This window comes from Orcinus orca, chromosome 18 (assembly GCF_937001465.1).
Source record: "Orcinus orca chromosome 18, mOrcOrc1.1, whole genome shotgun sequence".
NCBI lineage: Eukaryota > Metazoa > Chordata > Mammalia > Artiodactyla > Delphinidae > Orcinus > Orcinus orca.
This window is the reverse complement of record NC_064576.1, coordinates 66,937,939-66,963,308: the sequence shown is the minus strand read 5'-3', so window position 1 is coordinate 66,963,308 and position 25,370 is coordinate 66,937,939. Positions and strand designations below refer to the sequence as shown.

General features: G+C 41.2%; 1 protein-coding gene across 4 annotated transcripts in view; it reads right to left on the bottom strand.

The window, feature by feature from the left end:
• Positions 1 to 1,032: 1,032 nt before the first annotated feature.
• DCLK1 (doublecortin like kinase 1) overlaps positions 1,033 to 25,370 on the bottom strand; it is a 324,978-nt gene continuing 300,640 nt past the window's right edge. For 2 of the 4 annotated variants that reach the window (XM_033410091.2, XM_049701368.1), the window contains 3 exons: positions 22,408 to 22,521; positions 17,265 to 17,338; positions 1,033 to 4,634 (listed from right to left, as the gene is read on the bottom strand). In XM_033410091.2, the coding sequence (XP_033265982.1) occupies positions 4,577 to 4,634; positions 17,265 to 17,338; positions 22,408 to 22,521 (246 nt within the window). In that variant the 3' untranslated portion in view covers positions 1,033 to 4,576. The remainder of the gene's footprint in view (positions 4,635 to 17,264; positions 17,339 to 22,407; positions 22,522 to 25,370) is intronic. The other 2 variants (XM_033410089.2, XM_033410092.2) reach the window with 1 other exon arrangement.

Here is a 25,370-nt window from a genome sequence, read left to right as displayed (position 1 = left end):
TGTGAAGTGCATTATCATATTACGTGCTTATCATATCCGAATTGACAAAAATGTTAATTTGGAAGTGCTTTTAATCACTATTTTCCTCAACAGACCAGAATGGCTTCATGAAACTTGATTAAATAAAGAAATCCGTATCTCCCAAAGAAGCATATATCTGACCCTCTATCACTGCATGCAAAATAAGCGTCTGTCTGAGAGCATTTTTCCCAAACTCTTAATGGAAATGGCAGACAACACGCAGGAAAGGCTAACCCTTGAACTGACCAACTTCAAGTTTTAAAAAATCTTTGATTGGATTCCCCCCCGCCCCACCCTGAAATCATATAACAGTTTAAAAAATTAACGATTTACAAATTATAGAAAAGATACATTATCTACAATATATGCCAGGTGACTCATTATTTGTTTTTAAACCCACATCCAAATGAATAATTACATTAAACTACCATCTTGGATCTTGGTGCTTTCTAAAATTCTGAATTCACAATGAGGGAACATACCTGATTTTTTGGTTGTTCTTTTCTCGGGAGAATTGGGCAGAGAAAAGAAGGCGGCGAACCTTCACTCTTTGGAACAGGCCCTCTACAGCAAACTTCAGCCTGGGGCACCTTTTTATGGTCAAATTAAAAACCTTTGAAATTAGAAGTTTATCATGGAAATGCTGACAGATCCTGACCCAGAGACAGGCTAGCAGGCAACACAATAATATTAAGAAAGCTCTCCCTCAAGCACAATTGCCTTTCAGCACAGGGGATAGAGTCGTCTAATGGGCACTGCTGGCCAGCAAACAACCATGATTTAATGTACATGAGCCGTGGTCATACGATAGCTCCGTGACCCTCTAAGCTAAGCCAATTTTTCTTTTCTTTTTTTTTTTTCCAACTGAAACATACCTCAAAGGGTTGCAATTTTAGCCTTCATTCATGGATATATTGCTTTTTTTCAACAATATCTGATGGGCCTGTTAACCACCACCCGTGCAGGTCCTGAGCAGGTTCTAGGAAGGTCTCACTGAACACAAAACACCAAGCGTTTTCAGTAGTTTATTTGCAATTTTTTCTCTGCTTATTTTAGTATGCACCACGTGTAAGTTAGATAAGGGCTACAGTAAAAACATTTTCAATGACTGAAATCTTACTTTTCCTTCTAATGATCTGGAGCAAATCACATATTCATTGATTATGACAAATAAAATGATTTCTGCTACAATGTCGAGAAAAAAATGTGTTCATCAATATGAACAGTTCTCATCTACAGAGATGGTTTACACGATGCAAGTAATGAAAGTTTTTTCCTTAACAAGTCTACTACCAAACTGAAACAAAATGAATCTTAAAATTCCCTTGAAAATACCATATGGTTGGTCATGTATCAATAAAGGAAAGACAGTCCCCATCACCAGGCCACCACCATAAGAGCTATATTAAATACTTAGGAAAAAAAATATGGAGACACTTGTGGCAATGATTAAATTGATAATTATAGAGATAGATACACTGCCATAATGGTACATGTTTATTCTATAATAAAGTGAAATAAAAAATAAGATCATTTGGTTATAGAAATTCCTTAAAGAACACCACCACTTAATTATTTCAAACTTGAACTATCCCAAGAATGTTGTGGAAAAAAATAGAAAGTACTGGCTAAAAGCAAAAGCAGTCTGGGTACACCCACGTAATCAGCATGCCTTGTGCTTGTCTGTTAACCCTCTGAGTACATCTCTGACATTCAGGATCTCAATAGCTTAGTGCTGAAAAGATTGCATTCCATCTGATTACTCAATATTTCTACTTGACAGGTCACATTCCGCTGTTTATTCAGCATAGATCGCTCAAATTCTACAGCGATGCACTGGGATCCCCATGCTGAATGGCCCTGCATTCTTCCGAGCTACCCCTCTGCAGTGTTCTGGGAAACACGCCACAGCTTCACACGGTCCACAGTCCTTCAAGACTTGGATGGAAAAAGGCCTGAGCCATGCACTGTAAGGTCTGTACACTAGATATTGGAGCAATACATGTAATACCCACAGGAAAAGCAGTAATTCAGAGAAATTCACAATCTACTGTAGGTAGGTCTCTGCCCATAGAATTTTTTCATATTCCCACATTTAGAGTTAAGGCCAAGCTATTTACCTACTCCTTAGTCTTACTTAGAATAGTGCTTTGCTTTAGAGTTCTAGAGAAAGCAGTCGTTTCTGACCAGTTCAGGGAACTTTACTAATATGGAATCTACCTACACGCCGCACCCTTCCTCGTGTTCTGCCCTCCTCCTCCCCAAGAAACCCAGCTGATTTGTGCTACTTTGTGATGTTGTGTATTAAGCTTTCAGGACCCTCTAAAAGGGAGTGGGGGGCAGGGGGGAATCTCAATAAATGATCTAATATATACATGGCAAGACAACACAGACCGAAGAGATAAACCTAAATGTGAAAGAGCAAAAAACTGGGGGAACAATTTTGCAAAAGTCATGACATGCTGTGATTTTAAAATCTAGAGTAATATAGACCATACCTTCATCAGTTGAAGAGTAAAAAGCAGCCATCGAAGATCCATCTGTATTTGAAAGTAAGGACTGACTGTGGAAGTGCTGCACACAGATTTCAAGACTTTCAGGTATTGAAGTATATTTCAAAGCCGAGACAGTGAGTGCTGTTCAGCCATCTAGATGCAAATTTCATGAGCCATCACTCACTGGTTGTCTCCCGGGCCACACAGTTGAGCAAACCTTAGGAGGACATTCGAGTCGGGCCCCTGCCTTCCAACACCATGGCCAGCCTCCCCACTAAGCATCGCAGTGACTACAGGCTGCCTCAGGCCCCCATTCTGAACGTGACACACTGCAGTAGAAGCTCACCGGGGGAGACACAGGGCTAGGGAGAAAGATTTGGTAACAGGAGTAAAATACATGTGTCGGACAGGACTTGGCCCAAAGAGAGAAAACAGCATCTCCCTCTGGATGGCTAAAGACAGTGCTATAAAAAGGTCATCTTGGGCTTCCCTGGTGGCGCAGTGGTTGAGAGTCCGCCTGCCAATGCAGGGGACACGGGTTCGTGCCCTGGTCTGGGAAGATCCCACATACCGCGGAGCGGCTGGGCCCGTGAGCCATGGCCGCTGAGTCTGCGCGTCCGGAGCCTGTGCTCCGCAACGGGAGAGGCCACAACAGTGAGAGGCCTGCGTACCGCAAAAAAAAAAAAAAAAAAAAGGTCATCTTAGGGAGTGGAAGTTTTATCCTCAGGAATACCCTCTAGGTCTCCCATTCCTGTTCTCCCTGAGAGACTATTATGTAGGTAACCCAAAGATGCACATGGAATTATCTTCCCAATGGTTTATTTCTTTAAAAACCATTTTGAGACTATTCTAGATTGTTTGCCCACTCTGCTTTCTCCTCGGCCATCTTGCAGAGCACCTGCCTCTGGGCCCCTATGCCCCGGTGCTCCTCCTTTTTACGGCTTCCATACTCTATGTGGATTGCACACTGAAGACTGAAATGCATGAAAAAGCAGGTGAGAAAAAGAACAGGATCTTGTTGCCTCTTTCTGTTTGACATTCCAGCCCTATAGAGCACCTGGCAATTTATTGCTCTTTTCCACCAGTTGTGTGTTTTGTTTGTTTTTTCCTGTAGAGGTCTCATACTGAGCAGGCAGACTCTCACTCACCAAACACAGGACAAGATATGGTGCCTTCCTGAGGGTCTGCGCTGGCAGTAGCAGCAGCTGAAGTGGAAGCAGCATTTCTGGGGCGTCATCGGCACATCTTCATATGGAGGCAATTTGGGGGTGAGGGCACCATCTATATTCTGGGTCAGGCTGTTGGTCACAGGCCCAAGTCCCTCCACTCAGGATGCAGGACTCAGGGCAGCTGACAGTTAGACCTCCAATGCAAAAAAAAAGCCCCTTTCTTAATAGGATTGTGAAGAGGAAAGAGGGGGTGCTGATGCTTAAGTTATAAACCTGCCATGTTCTAAACCCACAAAAAAGGACACGCAAGATATCATTCTAGACACTTTTCTTGTCTGGACATCTCAGCATCTAATAACAACCCCTTGATCTGCAGCAAAGTCAAGAAACATGTGTGTATAAATCCAAAGGCCTGAAAAATCCCCCAAGGGTTCCCCATAAAATCCTATGCACTCAGAGGGTTAACAAGTGCTATGTTACATACTGCAGATCCTAGATTGACTGATGAAAACATTCATTGCTTCTATGTTTAAAAAAGTTGCAAAGTAGCCTTAACCCTTTGAGGACCCGATTAGCAGCAAGTTGCCATCTCCACCAACGACAAGTCACAGTCTCATTCAGCCAAGGGAAATCGCTACAAGGATACCAGAAAACACACTGTTCTGCTCGGCCATTCAAGCATTGAGTGCTAGGTAGATCAGATGAAACTGTTTTACATAAATTTGGAAAAACAAATCTCAGAGTCTCAAAGGGTTAAGCTAGGACTTCGAGTAAAAGGGTCTTGTTAAAAGGGCGAGTTTGGGGAGCGAACAGTCTCGGAGGAGCTCGGGGAGTAGTCTTCCGATTCCGAGTTGAGTTCGGGCGGAGCTGGCTGGGCCTTGTACCGGCTCCTCACATCCGGGTGGCGTCTTCGTCGGAAAACCTGCCTCTCCTTATCAAGAGCGGTGGTCTAGCAGGGGCATAAAATGAGAAAGAGGACAATTAGGCTGAAGGAAATGGCAAAAGGAACGATTTCTGGAACTTTCTTAGGTCAGAAAAATATGCTGGCTAAGTTAACCTGTCCACGATGACTCACTTTTGGTGACCACAGTCACCACTGCTGGGGTGCCCTCTGCTCCCCCACAAGCAGCTCCTAAGGGCACCTGGTCATGACATCGCAGGCACAGGCAGGATGGATGATGTTGTGGGTTCAACAGCTCCCTGGCCCTCCCCAGACCTCCGCTAGCACCACATCTAATACCCTCGGTCGCTCCCAGCCTACCCAGAGACCCCCTGGTAAATGGGAGCCTCAGGCCTGTGTGTCTGACACGTGAGGATGCCAGGCATGTCTCGTTCATCAACATTCAGCTCCAGGCAGCTGTCTAATAAAGATGAGAGGTGATGAAGTTGTCAGACATGGAAACAGAGCCACAAGCTCGTCCTGTTATTTTAGCACCTCCTCATTCTAAATGATCTTATTATCTGTTGATGAGGGAGTATGGCTCAATCTCTGGCAAGGATGGGTTTAATCTGAATGAACTCAATGCCTGAAATTGAAAACTGCTTTGAATGCAGTTAAACCTGATGGAAACCTTCCCATGGATTTTCCTTTACAAAGTTCATTTTCATTGTAGTGTGTGGTAATTTACGAAACTGAAGTTCGATGTTGTAGGTATTCCAACTCTTGGGCCCTATGCCTTCTTTTCCTGAGGAAACCTCATATGATCTCCAGGATATGCTCTCTAGCCATAGCTCTGGAAGTTATTATGACATCAGGATTGGGAAGGGCATGACTTCATTACAGATTTAATGGGTGTGAGGAGGAACGGATCATTACAGAGAAACCTTACACAGAGGGCAGAAGAGCAGGTACAAAGCCTGAAGAAAAATGCAGAACACATATAAAAGTTGAAGGCATCCTTGTTTGAAAGTCCCTCTTTAAAAGGATGTAGCCTGGAGGTTATTCTGCTTTTAAGAGATTACTTTTCCTCTACAGGGATATATACCACCATTTTTCCTCTTGGAAATTTACTGTTAGCTTCTTCAAAGAACAGAGATAAATTTATAGCCAGCCGGGTTCTGAGAACAAAGTGAAAACTAAGCCCCTCATACAATTGCAGTGTAGCATTAGAGCAATCTCAGATCTAAAATGGGGCAATCAAAGTTCCAGAATGAAGTAATAAAGAAAGAGAGGCAGTGTGTAGAAACCAGTACAGTAAATGGCTTCATGAGGCTGAATTGTTCTGCTTTAAAAACTATCTGAATAACAGTGTTACAAATCAATGAGGAAGATAAACTTTAATAATTCACTTCTCGTTTCACTAGATTGTTAATACAATGATTCAATAACTGGTGTGTTGAAATGTCTACCTTTGATTCTTCGAAGTGTCGAATTTTTAAGGACCCTCAACTCACATACATAGTTCTTGGTCTTATACCCACCGATTTTATGATATTTTTCAGCATCATAAATCCAAATTCCTAACTTTATTTAAAACATTGTAAAGTTACAACACATGGTATTTTGCTTTCAAAGCAAACTGAAAATGCTCTGTTTGTGTAGAGTTGAACGTAAAAAACAGGCGTCTATTTAGTCTGACACATAAAAACCACTCTGTAGTTAATCCAAGAGTAATATAAACGCTTCTCTTGGTCATAAAAAATATTTTTATTTCTACCTTCTTGAGAAAGAAAACAGTCACTGGCATGGGACTAATACTGACTAGTGGACTGAGGTTCTCTAGTGTCGGGGAGAAAAATTGCACAGCGGGTTTGTAGTCAGAAATTTTGAGTCCTGTTCCGTCCACTGCTGACCATGGGAACCGTTCACTCAGTTCTCAGTTAAATAAGGAGCAGGGATAACGCCCTCCCACCCTCCAGAGTTGCTATATATAAAAATGGATGTGCAAATGCTTTCAAAATGGTGAAGACTCCCAGAAATGGAAGGTGGTGTTTTGTTTTGTTTTGTTTTTCTTTACAATGTAAGATATTGTTTTGAAATGAAGGAACTGCAGGTCAGAGGAAAACAATGCAAAACAAAGCTCTCATTAGAACTTACCTCAGAGTACCTTCCCTCCCTGCCTACTCTCACTGGCACCTTCTCCATATTTACCTCATCTCCCCATAATTGACTCAATTATTCCAAGTCACTCTCTTGGCTGTCAGCACTGAAATAAGCCATTTCTCCACCAATACTGTAACGCAGTTTATGCAGACGCTGGTGGCACTCATGGGCTTGGATGGTCCCATCCCCCTTATTTTCATGTTCATTTGTCCAGATGCTCATAAGGTCAGTCACATCCTCTTCCTTACTTGTCCCTCTGCCTGGACAGCCCTTTCTCTGTCCCATTTAAGCAGTCAGTCCTGGCCACTCCTGCCAGTTTCTCTAGTTAGCAGCTTTTAAATGCTGGCCTTTGTTGATGGGCCTTCATGCTCAAATGCTCCTGAGCTTTCAGTTGTGCTGATTCACCAGTAACTTCACAGCAGCTATTTTTGGAGACATAGCATGTCATGATCACAGGTCATGGAAAAGGGTGTGATGGTTCTTTCTGTTGGATGTATAGACTCTTAGAATTGAAAGAGCATTTATAAAGCATTCTTCGCCCAGGGCTTTGCCTTTACAGGCAGGGAAACTGAGGCCCAGGTATGTGGAGAGACTTGCCCGTATCGCATCACTGACTAGGAATAGAACTCAGTTCTCCTCCCACGTGAGGCCCAGGCAATTTCTTCCCATTTAAAGTCTATTGAAACAGAACTCAAAGGAGCCACCGGACTCCAGTGGTTCCCTCCTCCGGTCCTAGCCAGGGTGAGCCAGGGAGGAGATAGCACGAGCAGCGCCAGAGGCCAAAAGACTAGAGCTTCACATGCTGATGGCCCGAGAGCTCTCTCAGGGACAGCAAGCCAGCCTCCACCACGTGGACAATCCCATTCTGGGCCTGTAAACTCCTAGGGAGACCTGGGTCTGCTGATTGATAGGCAGTTCCTGACTCACCCAGGTCCTTGCAACATTCTCAAATGCTACACAAGCAATGCTTAGTGCCCCCAACAGACTTGCTCCCAAAGATGACTGAGAGGGCATCGCTGTCCACAGACCTCTCCTCCCAGGGCTCTTGCTTATTCTGCTTCTGGCTCTATGGACTGTGGTTCATTTTAAGAACCTCTCTGTGTTCCCATGAAGCCCAGTACAGCGATCACTGTGCATCCTGCCTGCAACGCAATCGACTCTGATGCACTGTCTTCCCTGCCACATTGTAGACTCTGTGGAGGGCAAGATCAAGTCTGGGCATCCTGTCTGTGTTCCCCACAGCTCTTAGCACACAGGAGATACTCTCTAAGTGCTGTGGCTTTAGAAATGAGAAAGCACAACAGAGGTCGCATTATTTCCCTCTAGAGCAGCCAACCCCCAGCCCATCCTGCACACAGCAGGTCCAATTTGTTTACAATTCCTCATAAAGTTGGACTCCTTGTCCTAACAGTCACAATGTGCTTACAATAAAAACTTCCAGGGTCTAGTTCCTGTTATTACTCAAAGCGATCACTGTGATATCAGCAGACCTCATGTCCCCGTTAGTGGGCACAGCATCCATTTAGCTTACGGTTAACCACGCCTCGGTTTCCCTTTGGAAGTCCCCCGCTCACGTAATCTGTGGTTCCAGTGAAGGGGACCCTACCTCCATCTCTGAGGGTGGGGTGCAGATGGGTTTGTGACCCAGAAGCAAGCCTGTGCTGACTGTGTTCGCCAATACCCGTGATTGGTTCAGGATGGGCACCCGACCCAGTTCACGGGACATGAGGAGACTTTCACTGAGACTGCACATTCACAGTGAATCCCAACTGAGAGGATAGCAAGCCTGGAGCTGCTTCCCACATCCTGGTACCACGTGAAGTTCCAGACTAAAGCCATCATGGGGAGGCAGAGTGGAGGGATAGAAAGAAACCAAGCCCTACCGAGTGCTGAATCCACACATCACTGAAGCCAGACCCAACCTTTGGACCTTTCAGATTATATAAAATCATACTTCTTCTTTTTGCTGAAAGCCAGTTTGGTTTGGGTTTTCTTCCCTTGCAATCCAAACAGTCCAAACTGATATCTCTCTGAAGGTACTTTAATCACGCTCACCTCTGCATCCTGGCTTACCGTGTTCACCAACCTGACATCACCTCTCCCACTTCCTGCCCACTCGCATTTCTCTATTTTCCAAGATTTGATCAAATTTTACCTTCTGCATCACACTTTTTCTTTCTAAATTCCTCAGGCAAGTATTGTCTTGACCAGACTTTTGACACTTACTGCACACAGGCCTATTACCTTTCCTTTGCATATTTCCCAAATCCCATGCAAGCTGCTCTAGGGTAGGATCTGAAACTTCTTTGCATTTTTCCAGAATGCCTAGCCAACTGTGACACACATATAAGGGACATATTAAATGTTTCTCAGTTAATACAGAATTAGATTATTTTAGGTGATTACGTACTTTCCGAATAGCAATGACAAAAGAAAACAGAACCCCGAACAACTCTATAATACAAAAGAGTAAGAAGTCAAAGGTATTATGAGTCCAATATTTAAGAGTGCAATTTGTTTTAGATATGATCAAATGCTTACATTAGATAACATTAATCACCTCATATATTTATCTACTCAACAACTACATATTGTGGTCCAATTCCTTATCACAGTAAGCACTGTTATATATGATATCTTTAGAATTTTAAGTGTAGCTGTAAAATTAATTGCCTCTAAAATCTGTATAGTTAAAATTTTACAGTTGAATTCTGTGGCCCAACATGTAGTTCAAGACAGATGAATTCAGCAAAGAAATAGAAATAATAGGCCAACACATAATTTTTTAAAGTATTGCTATAAAAATATATATTATCCAACTGATAATTTTATCCCCAGAAAACATTCAAAACATAACTTTCCCTCTGAAGTGCTGTATCATAGATTTAAATTCAGGGCCCTTTCAACCATTTCTGAAAGACTGCTTTCCTCTTTCTCAATCACAAAAATTTCCCAGATATCAAGGAAATTGGGTCTCTCCTCCCTAATGCCTATCTTTGTAAGGTAAGGTGGTCCTAAGTCTTGATGTTCCATTAAAACTTAAGACTTCCTAACGGATTTATTATTTTATTGGTTATTTTGCTCACGGTTTGCAGCTTTGTGGAACAGACATGAATGGACTTGCAGTAGAATTCCCAAGTGTTTCCTCAGTAAGTTATCACTTCATTAAAAGCTCGTAAGACAATCTGAAGCCTGCATTATCACATTTTGGTGCTAAGTATCACAGGTTAGAGGTGAGCAAGAAATCTCTTGAGATTCTGGAGCTGACCAGTAGTAACCAAATAGGAAGCCCTAATCTAGTTATTTAAAATATGTACCCAATAACAACGGCTATGTCGTGTGCGGGGCTATAGCCAGCTAACAGTGGACTGGGGGATCCTGACAGACCAAATAACTGACCAAATAAAATGATATGGAGAAACTAATATAAACCTGCTCTACATGAAAGAAACACTGCATATCCCTACCTCAGACCGCAAGCTCTTGGTGATCAGAGTGTCCTTAGGAGATGCTAGATGAAGTGTGAAAACCGAGGAACGGTAAGATCATGCCAGTTACCTCAGCAAATCTGGGGGCGACACACATAGCAGTTGGAGCTCTTAGAGAAATTCATATCCATCACGTTTTGGTGCCTGCCCTAACACCAAGCATGCGCGAATCAGAGACAGTGCTTGCCTAATACCCAGAAAATGTATTCCAACAATAGATAGATCTTTGGCCTTTTCTGTTACAATGAAACAACACTATCCTCCACACAGTACTCAGATATTTTAAATCTTCTTTCTGACATTAAATTTGGAAATCAGCATAAATACCTAGGAGGTACCCATCTGGCCTATCTTTGCAATGTTGTAGGAAAAATACAGCATGGAGGTGGAAGGTCAGGAATGAAGTGAGAATATGAATTGGAGCATTACTTTGTTTTTGCAAGTCTGAGTCACCCACATCTGTGTAATGCTTGCCTTGTCTGGTAGCTTTAGCTTAATCCCCTTGGTAGCAGCAGCAGGGGGAAGTCAGGAGAACCAGCTTTTTGTCCTAGCTCAGCTGATTATGTGACCTTGGACACGTTTTCTAACCACATCAAGCCATTTCCCAGTCCACAGCCTGAGCTGAAGTACAGTGCCTCACTCCTAGGGAAACTTCCACCTATGAAATACCTGAATATGCTTAATATCACCATCAATCTACTAAAATGGGTTATGTTTTTCTCTTCGTAAACAACAGGCCTTCCAGTCTATGGATCAAAAATATTTCTGTTCTGCACTATGTGCAGGACCCACAAGAGATGTACCTCGTTTAAGTTCGGAGGCAATGTTTCCTGTCGTAGCAGTAATTATTGGATTTAAGTAACTGCATTTTTCAGAGGCGAACGGTGACTGTTTTTCCTTCTTCGCTTTTCTTAATTTATTGCCAGCCATCCCAAACAGTCTTCATTTCATTAATAAAAGAACATTATCGTGCATGTTGCCTTTGAGCCCATCCATTATTCATACTACCTAGGAGACTGAGCCAGGGATGCAGCTGTTGGGGCATTAATCTCAGGAACGCTCTCTCCTTTGCTTGCCCTTACTCTGTAGGGACTGAGTTACGATTTGCTTGCCACTTTGGAAATGTTTTGCTTGATAGTAAAATTAAACTGACACCTAGATTGATATATCCACCCTTCTCATTTTTTTTTTTTTTGGCTTGCTGTCATGCTTATTATGGTTCTGTTTCGTTTTGCTTTAATATCCCTTTGGGGTCTCGTGTTGTTTTATTGTAACAGAAAAGGCCAAAGATCTATCTATTGTTGGAATACATTTTCTGGGTACCAGGCAGGAACTGCACAGTATCTGGGTCTAAGACACGGTATTTCCCTAAAGTGAAGGTGACCATTTAAATGGCAAAAGCAGGCTTCATGAAACCAGCGGCCTTCAAAGCTCCTTTCTAGGTACCCGTCTCTTAAATGGGATTCCGCATTTCCTGGGGCAGCGCGGCCCCATGCTTCCCCACCACGTCATAAATATAGGCTCCTCCCGCTGATCTGGTTCTTAATAGAATCCCACATTGGTCCAACTCTGCAGAGGGTTGCTGATGGCCTCCCATCAGGGGGTTAAAATGACAGCCACTTGCTGAGGTCAGGTTTCTAGAGGGCAAAATTCACGTGTTTCTTCTGCCCTACGGCCCCTGATTTTCTCACAGAGGAAGCTAAGCTGAGCTGCCATGTTGTTTTTCCTTCATCATGCCAGTAAACTAAAGGACAGCTGTAGGCACAGTTTATCTTAAGAAAATCTATGAAAATTTAGAACTTACTAAGCAGGTAGATTAAGGGGTAACTCCTTTTATTACAAAAACAATTTTTTTAGCTTTGCCGAAGAATTACTCTTGGGTTGCTATAGTGGGATGCTACTGTAGAGCATCTCATATGTGATTTGATTGTCCAAACTCTTAAAAAAAACACATTTATCTTCACAATCAAGGTTTCTCTATAGTAATGGTTCCTTCATGGGAAAATTCAATCATTCATTAATTTAACAAATATTTATTGAAGTGCCTTCTATGTGCCGTGCATTCCACTAGCTGGTGGTGATACAGTTTTTAACAAGCCTGCCAGATGGTGCTTTTTTTTTCCTTTTTTTTTTTTTTTTTTAATTTGGCCATGCCACACAGCTTGTGGGATCTTAGTTCCCTGACCAGGGATCGAACCAGGGCCGCAGCAGCGAAAGTGCCGAGTTCTAACCACTGGACCGCCAGGGAACTCCCTGTCTTTTAATTTAGAAACATTTTTCTCCTACAACAGGAATTGAGAAACTTTTTCTGGGAAGACCAAGAGTTAATACTTTAGACTTTGTAGGCTATATGATTCTCTGACACAACTACTCAATTCTGCCCTTGTAGAGTAGAAGCAACCATAGGTAATTTATAAATGAATGGGTGTGGCTGTGTGCCAATAAAACTTTATTTAAAAACCAGGCAGTGAGCTAGATTTGGCCCATTGGCTGGCTGTAATTTGCCAACCCCTGCCCTAGAGGATAACTTTTTAAACTTACACTTCATCAGGATTTGGGGCTATAGAGTAAGTAAAATTTAATGCCCCAATTCATGAATAATCTAACATATAAGTTATTCAACAGTTTATCCCAATCAGAACATCAAAAAAGGTCACGGTTCTACTTTAATTACAAATGCTTGGATCTGGAGAGAGATCAGTTTTCCCAGGAAAATCTGTCTCTCGTGTGGTGTGGAGTGGATGACTCTATCTTTTCTGGGCTCCTCATTTGGGCTGGGTCCATGGAGGTGCTTTTGCACAGGCCACTCATGTCATCTTCATGATAGATGTGGAAGGTTGGTTGATAATACTCGTCTCATTTTTATAGATGGGGAAATTAAGAATCAGAGGAGGAACGTGTACCTTGCCCAAGGTCACAACACAGTAAGTAGGACAGGCTAGATCCAAAACCAGGGCTTCCTGACACCAAAGCCACAAACTCTCCATGCAACTCTCCATGCACAGAGCTGCCAATCTTTAATCAAGTTGGTTTCATTTCAATTTTCAAGACTTTTTAGTTTCTAGAAGTGTCATGTGTTTGACATGTATTTGAGAATTGTTTGACTTCAGCATATGGATATTTACACTCTTTCTTAATAGAATAACAGTGTGTCAATAGTTATGATTAAGTTCTTTATGATTATTCTTTCCTACACATTTATACCTGATAAAACCTACATCCTATCCGTAAACATCACTGAGGAACATACGGAGGCAAACTATGGCAGGAAAGAATACATAGAATAGAGTGTAGGCATCTTTTTAAATCATAAAGGGGGAAAGAGGTTCTGAAGCAAGATGAAAATAAATACGATACCACAAAATTGTCCATCAATACCGAATCACCAGGAATCTCAGGAAAACATATACAGTTTACACCCAATCAGTAAGTCTTGGAATGCCATGGAAATTTCTCATTTCTAATAGCAAGTACGTTAAGTTTTAAAAAGACAAATATATATATATATATATATATATATATATATATAGTTGGGACCTGCTCTTAAGGGGGCTCTGAAGGTAAAACGAAACAAAATAAAATCTCAAACAGCGAGCAACCTGTTGTTTGACTTGGTAGAATAACACAGATGTCTCCCTAGCCCTGTGTCTCTCTCTATGACCATTTGTGGAACTATAATACAAAGTACTGCGGCCCAGCTTTTGAGCCTCCTGGCCAATAACTCACTTTTTAGCATCACGGTACAGCTGCCCTACCAAACCTCATACCTCCCCTATACTTTTCTCTGCAATCAGTTTGGATGGTTTTGAAGTTTAAATCTATGCCTCTTCTATGTGTTAAGTGCTGGGGTACGGAGGGTGGTTAATCCCTTCCTAGAACAGAGGCCCCTCTCCTTCCTTCCTGCAGCACTTTTTACACTCATGGAGCATGGGGAGACTTTTCTCAACGGCAGAGCAAGGCCAAGGCCACCATCCCTAAAGCAACCTGTGCCCTGCAACTTGCTGTGTGCCTTTGGAACCCTCTTCACACCACGTGGGGGGTTCCTCTCTGGCTTTTGTGGGAACCGGTCTTCCAAACCTGCGCCGAGCAAGATGCCTTTAACTGACCCCACTCCTTTTCACACCCGAGCACGACAGCATTTAATAGCCTTGCAAGGGCTGCGTACGGCTGCTGCCGCTCTGCCTCGTTACTCGCTGTTTCAGGACAGTGCTTGAATCTAGTACGCACACGAGTCACGTCAGGCCTGACCTCAACCCCCCTTCTGTCCTAGCTCACCTCTGCGTTATCTCTCATTTGGCATTCTTAGCGTATGTCTTGTTTTGATATTTGTTTCATTTAATCAGGTTCCGGCTGTTGCCTTGTTCTGCATGCAGAAGATGCAGGAATTCTTCTCCATGTGCTGCTGGCACAGTACCTGCCACAGGGACAGCTTCACTTGAGAGAGGCAGGGATGTGTGTGAGAGGGTGGAATGGCCCAGGCAGCTCATTCCTGGGAGAGGCTCACCTCCAGACTCTGGGGCACAGGAGCAAAAGGTCTCCCGGAAAAGGAAGCTATGCAGGATGCTGCTGCCCTGGCTACCGCTTGGAAGCATCCCTCTGTTCGAGGCAGGAGAATGAATGCAAGGAGGAGGCACGGCCCCCACCATGTCTCCAATCCCCAAAAAGCCTACTAAGAGGGACATGCCAATTCTGGGCACCCCGAAGAGCCGTTTCCCAAGCCTCTGCCCTGATGTGAGCTGCTTTACAAAACACAAGCTCCTCTCCCAGGCGTTCCGCTCAGAGCAGTGAAAACAGCCAGGAACACTTGTAAACACAACAATTGGGAGTGGGGATGTTTCACCTGCAATGATTGCTTTTGTTAAAAAGTTGGCTGCCACCATGGTTAGACAAATGCTCCCACTTCCAAGGAGATAAAAGGCGAGCATCTGTAATCAGTGAGGAGAGTGTGTTCGTTCCGGGCTAAATGGCATTATAAAACTTCCTAATTAAGCATATACGCCGATGAGTTTTTAGCATCATTTCTCCAATTTAGCTTTACATACTGGGTGTGCTGTTTAGTACAGCATTATCTATAAACGTTGTTGTTACTGCCCCCAGCTGGAAAGCAGAGCAGTTTATGTGGGAAAGAAAAAAGAGATTATCTTCCATCTGCTCCTGCCCATTATTCAGGGATGTGTCATTTTGTCTGCTGATGGGAACCATCGCTAGGATTTTAGTCAAATGACCTTTTTATACTTGGCTACGTTTATTAATTACTGTTTATTTGGTGTTTTGCACTCACCCCTAAGCCCACAAATTTAGTAATATAATTTTCTAGAGGTTTTTTTTTGAAATTTATGTGTAATTTGTGTTATACAAATATGCACAACTGTAATTAGACATGTTTGATGCCTATTTTTAATTGTATATCAACTATACTCATAAATGTTTGGTTAATATGCCTGAGGTTAGGAGACATACAATTAAAAAAGGATGGAGCATGATTCGATTTATAGAAAGAACAAAACCAGGCAAAGCTAATTAATGCGGACAGACTGCAGGTCAGCATTTACCCTTAGGGCTACGTTGAGATGTGCACTCTTCAAAATGTGTATTATCTTTCAGGAAAAAGTAAAAGATGGATGGATCATCTTCCATGTAAAGAGTCTGCACAAAGGCAAATCATGATTGATTCGCACCCCCCCCCCCGGCAAAAGAAAGGTGAAAAATAAAAAAGTTCTTTCTGTATCTAGAAAGCTATTTATTTAGGTAAATAAAAAGGTGAGTGTGCAACTCCTGTATGCAGATATGTCTAGAAGATACAAACAGCCTTCTATGTAAAACTGATATTTATTGAAGTTTGGGTATTTTCTTGCTTTCAGCAGGCTTAGAAATTATCATGATCTTAGATATTTGGAGAGTTTGTCAAAGGGTGGCCTTTTCTGCATCTCTAATGCCTTTGATTCTAGTGTCTAATTAGACTAAAAAATTAAGAGTAATAATTGGGGGTTAAATTGTATATTATATATGTTATTCTTTCTTTTCTTTCCTTTTTTTTTTTTTTTTAAACAACTTGGTCTATTCCATGAACAGCATAAGGCACCATCGTTTGGGGGAAATGCCAAACCCAGTGGAATTTTTTCTTAGCAAACGCTAAGATGTGGAGCTTTACCTGGAGATCATTTCAGAAACATTAAGATGGAGGAGAAAAGTTGCCTAGCACTTCTAAGAGTTCATTCCTCATATCATCAAAACTCATCCTGCCTGTGGATAACTTAAAGAGACACAAACAATGCCCCTTGAAGGAAATGCCAGTGCAGTTGACTGGAATAGAAAACGATTGGATAGAATTCTTAACCCAGTTAAAAAAAAATCGATACCTCCCATAGTCCCTTTTGCTTGAGCAGATAAGCCAGCTAAGTAATCTGACCGTTACAAAATATCGAAAAATAAATTCATGCAATAGCTAGTACATAAAGGGATTTCCAGGGGGAGAGAGGTAACAATAAAACAAAAACAAAGTGAAACAAAAAGGTGGAGGATTTGAAAACACAAGCTTACCAACACACACAATGCATTCTATAGCTCACTGTGCTCGGAGGAGCTTCTATGACTAAGGTGTAAATGCATTGTTTCATCCATCTACTAAGGTTAAGGTCGGGCTTGATGATTTTAAAATGACAGTATATACTTCTATAGAACATATACTAAGGTACTATTGTTCTTCCATTTGTTAAGGGACAAAACACTAGAAATCATTGTTTTAATTAGCAACATCAGGCAAATGCTTTGACATTAACACTAAATATACTGTCCTTTTAACTGTAAGGAAAATTGATACTGAGCATGTGCAATGGAAAGAAAGCTGGCAAATGTCAGTGTGAATAATGGGGTGAAAAAAAAGAATGAGGGGGTGTGGCATCTCAATCAAGATTAAAATGAAACTGATAAAGCAGCATATGGACTGGGTAACAAATCAAAAGCATGTTTATCCACTGAAGGAACTGGTTAATGGAGACTGCCAGCACGTTGCCATGGAAACACTGACTTGAGCTGCACCATCTCATACCTTATCCAATACATTCCTGGTTGTTGGTAGTAGTCCAAAGACCCTGATCTCTTGATGGTAAACCCGTGGTCCAGCTGAGCAGAGAGAAATGGGGGCAACTCAGTGGATCGACATTGTGCTAAAGTATTAAGACTCCAGACCAAGCTGTTCTTCATCGACTATATATGTATATAGAGTTACGATGCCTCTTCTGCAGGGTGACTAGCTAATATCCTAAATCTGCACATTGAAAATAAAAAAGGCGAGAAAAGACACTAATCCCCCATGAATATCTCGGAGGCCAATTTGTTAGAAAAGATCTAATTTGTCAAACAAGGTTTTGAATGCACACTTAATAATATCCTCTCAATTTCAAAAGATATAAACACGTCTTCATATTCTAGAGCAATGGAAAATGCTTTACAATAAAGTGCTGAAATCAGCTTTAGCCACCTAAGAGAAAGCAGATTGGACGCCCACCCCCCAAATCTTACCCCATGAAGCTTAAGTTTGAGGCCTTCATAAATATGAAATAAAAGAAGAAAAGAATCAAGTTTTGAATCCCCATAAATCACAGCAATTTGGATTTCTTTCTTTAAGAGTTAATCTTCAGAAGCAGAGCTGTTCTTAAAGGTGGATCAATTACATTTCTGAACTAAAAAGGTATGGTATAAAACAGTAAATTTTCTCCAAGAAAATATAGAAAATAAAATGAAAAATAATTTGCACTATATATTAAAAATGCATATGTACAGTTAAGTGCTTGTGATTAACAAAAGGTACAATAAATAGAAGACAGGGTAAGTTCTCAGAGTTGTTCCTCCTGGAATAAGTTGTTAGCCTTTGGCTACCTAGGAATAAAAGATTCAGTCCCCAGATTTGAGAAACAATAATCATGCTGTATGCCCACTCCCCCATTCTGCCCATGAGAGGATGCAAGTTGACCACCTTTCTTTCTGGAGAGGCTCATGAATGCTTTCAAGTGTGGTACTGGCATGATGCTGATGACAGTTTCTACTACAAAATTCACAAAGGCATTTCAAAAACATGCCGGGGCACTTGTTCAAACTAAAAACTGCTCAGAAGATTCGGTATTCTGATTATAAACTAGGCTATCCCAGTGTTCACGGAACAGCAATGTGAGATTTTAATCTTTTTAAAAATGTACAGTTCGTTTTATTTAGGAAAAAAAATTGAAGTACACTTGCTGTTAGGAAGATGAAGGCCTGCATTTCTGTTTCAGCCCAGGGATGGCTACTCAGTAACTGGCTCTTTATTGCCATCTACAGGCAAAGTGCCCCATAACTCCGCATTTGGGAATGCCCCAGTGCAGAGGCCTCTCGCTTTAGAAGGAAGCTTCCCACTATCACAATTATTTGCCCATTGATTAGTATGGATTTGTTCAATTAGACTGAAAAGCTCTATTTGCACGACCAAAATGCAAAAGAAGAACTCAAAAGCATTAGGAAAATTGTTGGTTAAAATAATAAACAGCATTAAATGAGGAAAAATAAATTGGAAGTGACATCTGAGTCATCGGTTCTTCATCAAGCTGAGCAAATCTAATAATGCCTCCCTCCCATCCCTCGGCTCTCAAGAAGTCCGCCGTTAAAATGTCATCTCTAATTCCATTTTATGTCTATAAATTGCATTTTAATAACCTTTTGTTTCCCTTTCTCTGCTCTGTTCTGGGTTTCTTTGGTTTGGTTTGGTTTGGTTTTAATCCCCCGACCACTGGGAAAGGCAGTGGAGGAACAATGGACGCAGACTGTTGTAGTTATAAGGACAGCAATGGGTTTCCACCTAATCATGTCACCTGACCTAAATGTCAGATACCTTTTCTCCTTCGAGAAGGGCTCTGTGATGCCCGTGAGCCTCCAGCTGGTAATTACTCTCCCAGCCAACTCGAGGACCTTAATATAAAGTTATCATTTGTCCTCTCTTTGATCTTAATAATGTAGGGGGTGGGAGGAAGAGAAGAAAAAAATGACAACACGAACAGAAAACATTAAGGTTCAGAACCATGAATGCATGTTAAACTACACTCATGTCATAAATTACACCTGTGATTAGAGTCTGTTTGTTATAACAGTATGCTCTTTTCTCCTTTGTCATTCCGAGAAAGAAAAAGTGTCATGAATTCTTTTATGAGCAGATAGTGAGGTTTCTAACTAAGGAAAGAGAACTACCGGTTAAAGACCAATGATTTAATTGCTGATTTTCTGAAAAAAACAAGCTGATACTCTGTTCTAAACAGTATATATATATTTTAATTTTAAAGGGTGTATATAATTTACGAAAAAGCACTCCTATAATAGAGGCAGTTTAAAATAAAATACATCATTTGATAGCCTCTGGGGAAAGCATTCATGCCCATGGGAAAAAATTCTGTCTGCATGAAATCTATGCTGAAATCAGGTTTTTTTTTCCTGTCTATCAAATAGAAGTCATAATAGTATTATATTAATTACAGAAATTTCTATCATGTGGGTGAATCAATTATATTCCATTATTAAATTGTCAAATGATCTTTAGAGAATGCACCATTTATGAAAGCTGTTCCTTCAACCTCTCACATTCTGTCTCACAGCAGAAGATTGTTCCTTTGCAATTATACTTTAGCTTGAGTTGGGGATATTATTTAATGCCAGGGCTCCTTTATCTTGTGATGGTCCCCTGAGTCTAATTCTGTGCACTTTAAGAATGGGAACATGGTTATGAGGTATACATTGACTTATCCAGTGCTATTTTGAAAGTTAATAACAAAGGCAGCCAACCTGGCTCGTTTCTAACTCCCAGCCCTGCCCTGCACCTAGTGACCTACCCCAGGTTCTTATGGAGGGTGTGGACATTTATGAGGGAAAAGCATTCTGGAGAAGATGCATAAATGCATATATTATGGCCGGCCAGCTTCTCCTGAAATAACCCCTGAAATTTACAGCCATATTCTCTTTCATGTTTGAACTATTGATAGTGTTCAACATGTGAATTGCGCAACATTAGAATTGACAAGGCGCTTTTTCAGATATTTCTCCAAAATGTCAATTATTTTGAGCCTGAGTTGATTTTTTTCACAACTTTGTAGTGGATAAAGAGATTAAATAAGCTTGCAACTAATGCACAACTCAGCATCACACGGCCCATTTTACAATTTATATTAACCAGTTGGTACAGTCTCCACGGAAACATATTAGTGATGAACTGAGAAACTGATACTAAATTGCATTCAGAATGGTCCAGTCATAGAAAAACAAAATCAGTTGGACCTTTAACCTTCAAATACTAACTGAAGTTTTTTTTGGAGATCTACTTAGCTGATGTTTTAATAAACTCACATGGATTAGGTTTCAAAATTTATCCAGGTTTGATTAAAGTAGCATTTCCCCTCCCATCTGTGTTGTCTGTTCATTGGAGAATTACCCTGAAGTTCCTGCTCTCAGTCATTACAAGTCTCCCAGAATACCGTGAACAAAGCATTCTTGAGCAACCAAGGCAAACTAACCAAAGACTAGTTAAACTAAAAGACCACGAAAAATGAAACAAAACCCAAAATGACAGAGGTGGAAAAAGCACCCTCTCTAGCAGTTGTAAGCCCTCAGCAGGAGCAGAAAAGCAGTTCTTTTCATGGACAAGTGTGCTGGCAGTCCATTCCAAAAGAAAATTGTGGAAACAAACATTTTGGAATATACTTGTGTCTTACATGAATGATGAAAACAGAGATAGAATGTCTGGTTTCCCTGAGAAGCACCATGAGATTGTTACTTTCAAAAATTACTGATTGAATATTAGCTGATAACAAAGAATGCTGACGATCGATGAAGACAGGAAGGACACTGCGCTTCTACACTGAATTTCCTTAGAAAGAACTAAAGAGAGAGAGGGCCAGAAGAATAACTTGCAATGTTAAATCCCCAGGAGCGCTGAGGAGCATGGGGAAAGAGTATGCATTCTATTTAGCGCTGTCAGTGTACTCCTGAACCAGTAACTCATACTTGTGTAACTCCCTGCTGAAAGGGTTCAATCAAAAAACATGAAATGCAACTAGTCCAGAAAAGTATATGCATGCGTTCGTGCCACCTGCCAATTCTGGAAACTCCTATTAAATATTTAGTAACCCAGATCTGGGATTGGTAGTATCAAATAGGTCACTTAGTTATCTTTTGCTTTACCTGGAGTTCTAGCAGCACCAAAAAAGAAAAAGAGAAAGAAAAGAAAAACACCCATGGAAGTAGTTAAATATTCAGTATTGCTGACGAGCATGATGTATGTTTAGGAGCATAAATATTTTTAAAAATTCTAGATCATAGTGTCTAAGTTCTTTGTTTTAAAAAAGAAAAACAGCTCAAGTGATTTCACATTGAATATGCTGTAAAAATGTATGTACTCTGAAAAAAAGAGGAAATTATTTAAAACTCAAGTAATCTGGGACTTGAATATATTTACTCTAGAATATGACACTGGGAAGTATGAGGTTTCATTATTTCTCTGCCCAATTTAATCTTTGCCTAGAGCTGCTATCAAATTGCATGTAGTGTATGTCTGCATGTATGGAACAGGAAAAAAAAAAAATTCTCCTGCAGCCACATCAACAAAATGGTAAATGTTAAAAGACTCTCCGCTTTGAAAACAGAAATTTCTAAGGAGCAAGAAATCCTGATTTCTTTGGGTGTTCACAGCAATTCAGTTTCACTGAAAATCTCACTGGGTAAGCGTCCTGCCACGTTTTTGGCTTTCGTTTACGGCTTGTACAAAGATCTATAGTGTTCCAGTCTCTCTCTGCCATGTCCTCTCTTTCAGCTCCCCTCCCCTCCCCTGCCAGGTCCTGGCAAAAGGACACTAGGAACTCTTTTTCTCAGAGCCCAGAAGTTTGCATTGGCACAGAGTCCAATGTGGGGGAGGTTTTCTGCTTTAACAAATAAATCATGAAATTAATATATACTGCAAGGCACCCTGGAGGTGTTGGATAATGATGTGACTCCCAGGGAAATGATCAGCAAAAACACATCATATATATAAGCCCCAGACCTCCCCCAGTGCTTTAAATGGTCGAGCTGTCTAAAGAAATGACCCATTCTGCTGTCTCTGGGTGGAATCTCCTGAGTAATGCCCATCTCTTAGAGGGAGTGCTTTGAAAAAGTTATAGGTAGATATTTCAGATGCTTACTGCTATGACAGAAACTCCAGCTGCTGTGCTATTCGGTTTCGGTCCTGTGTTGAAATGCTTCTTTATCTTTCCCGCTACTGACAGCTGATGTTCATTTTCTGGGAGGCCGTCATCCTGGAAAAAAAAAATAAAAAATTTAAAAAAAGGAGTAGAAGAAAAAAATGAGATAAATAGAAAATGAGGCCAAGATATTCTAGTAACAGGCAGTAATCTTAAAATTCATAACATTTCAGGAAGAAACCAACCAATGTCCTCTCATTAAACACTGTTGTAGCAAGTACTGCTTCAAGGGCTCCTTCATTTCCACATTTGCTCTAAAATTAATTTGCTGTGTCTTCTTACCCTCTGACTTTGTCCCTAAATAAAAAATTTTATTTCTGTTTTTGGTTTCTAATAAAATTGATTTCAGCCATCGCTCTAGAGACATATGTCAAAGAGCAAGTTAATCTGGACAACCAAAAAAAAAAAAAAATCAATCTAAACATTTTTTTTTCTAACCCAAAAGTTTTATCCTCTTAGCCCATCATACCGACCCAAAGCCAAGGGAAACTGACGGACCTGGGCTCAGGCAGGAGCCCGTAAATAAACTCAAGCTGGTGCACAGCTACTCGATCATCCATTCTATAATCCCACACAACCTTCCAGGTGGAAAGTTCTTCCTTAAGTTTTAAATCCTCCTTGCTGCCTTCATATCATCTGTTATTATGACATATTCTGCATTGGAGCTCATTTTAACTAAGGCTTCTGCTCTCTGCCTGAGCCATCTATGATGGAGACTGGACAGATTTCTCTCCTTTGCTAAATACTGTTAGAATAACAAGAATCGGAGTCATAAGTATGTAACACCACTTACTAGTGTGTGATGAAGAGACTGCATGATCCTTGAAGACAGAGAGTGTGTTTTGTTCACTACAGAATCCCCGGGTCTTAGCATGTACTTTGGCACATAGTAGATGCTTAATAAAATTTGTGGAATAAGTGAATGAATAATTAAGTGTTTGTTACTATCTATTTAAACCAAAATTCCTGGCAAGACTTCAGTGCCATTCATCATTTTCTTTCTCTCCTTCCTCTCCATGACTTTGCATGGAATTTCTTGGCTCCACCCAAGAAAATAAATTTGCTGCTTTCCAAGCACAGCATGCTTTGCTCTTTTACATAACCTGGTCTCTCCATATGGGATTTACTCTTTTTTTCAGCATTTGGCTGGACCAGGCACTACAGTAACTGATGGGGAAATAATAGTGGCCAAAAATACTCATGGGCTTTGCTCTTATGGACCCTGTGGTCCCTCTTTTTCTTCCAAACTTGAGTCCAAATCACCTGTTCCAAAACATTTTCTGCCTATTAAGCACAATCCATTAAAATTGTTCTTGTATAAACTCCTAATGCTTTTTTCATTATATGTATTTGCACTATTTACATTCTTTTTGGTGTTAGGTGATTGTGTGTGTGTGTGTGTATACATATATATATATATAAAACTTATACACATGTTTATATATATATATAAATGAACTCTTGCCCTTTTGTACCACATCTTCCATGTTTTCTGTAATCTTTAAGCACTTGGCTCAGTGCCCTGCACACAGTGGATGCTCAATTTATGATATTCTTGGGCTGATTTATTAATGGCTAGAAGAAGGAACAATTATTATGCTTATTGAGTCACATCTGAAACAAAATCTAGAAGAAGGAGGCTTTCCAATGATGCAGAGTGTATTCAAAATTTAAAAAAAAATTGTGGAAACAGAAAATGAAGGTCAATTAGGGTACCAGTGGGATGATACTCGGAATGGAAACAGGGTCAACTGAAGTACCTACTATATGCAGGGCTGCATTGGGGATGGCAGGGTGGGGAGAAGAAATGATTGCTGTCTGCCAGACCCTCGCGGGCTAACTAGGAGACAAAGTTTGCACACCCCACGTCAAACAGTAAAACAGACCAATAAGATAAGAAAGACCTGTTACCAGGCAGTGTGCCACATGGCTCAGCTAGAAACACAGATCTTCAGAGGAGAGAGGACGTGTTTTCAGTTAGCGCAAACTTCACGAGGAATACGGGATTCCAGCAGGTCCTTGATGGTGGGAGTGCACTGACAGGTAGAGAGGGGGGAGGTGATGTTGGTGCACAGATGTGCCTGAGTGGGAAGCCACAAGGCATGTTTGCCAAACAATGAGTCAACCATTCCACCTCTAGTTAAGAGTTTCCATGGGAGAGTGATGGCGAGAAAGCTGAAAGAGCAGGAGAGAACTGGCCACAGAGGAGTCCCCAGAACATCTGGAGCTGGAAGCCTTGGTCTCAATTAGGAATAAAGCAGTACTCTTTAATAAGAGGGGTGTAGGGCTTCCCTGGTGGCGCGGTGGTTAAGAACCCGCCTGCCAATGCAGGGGACACAGGTTCATTCCCTGGTCTGGGAAGATCCCACATGCCGCGGAGCAACTAAGCCATGTGCCACAACTACTGAGCCTGCACTCTAGGGCCTGCGAGCCACAACTACTGAAGCCCATGCACCTAGAGCCTGTGCTCTGCAACAAGAGAAGCCACCGCCATGAGAAGCCTGCGCACCGCAACGAAGAGTAGCCCCCGCTCACCGCAACTAGAGAAAGCCCGCGCGCAGCAACAAAGACCCAACACAGCCAAAAATAAGTAAATAAGTAAATAAATAAAAATTTAAAACATTTAAAAAAGTAAGAGGGGTGTAAGTGCAGGAAGTGTGAAGGACCACCCTCCCTTTATTCACTTCCTGACTCTACAAGTGAAAGAGAAGTTGCAAGCCAACCACAGAGAATTAGGATTATACAGTCTAGAGTTTTAAACACAAGGGTGAATTCAATGGTGTATGTAAAACACTTTTTTTTTTTTTTTAAATGATGTATGAAACAACAGCCCTTGGAATCTAAATTAGACTTTGGGGAGGAGTTAAACATTTGACAAGGGACGAACTGATGTGCCTTTAAGT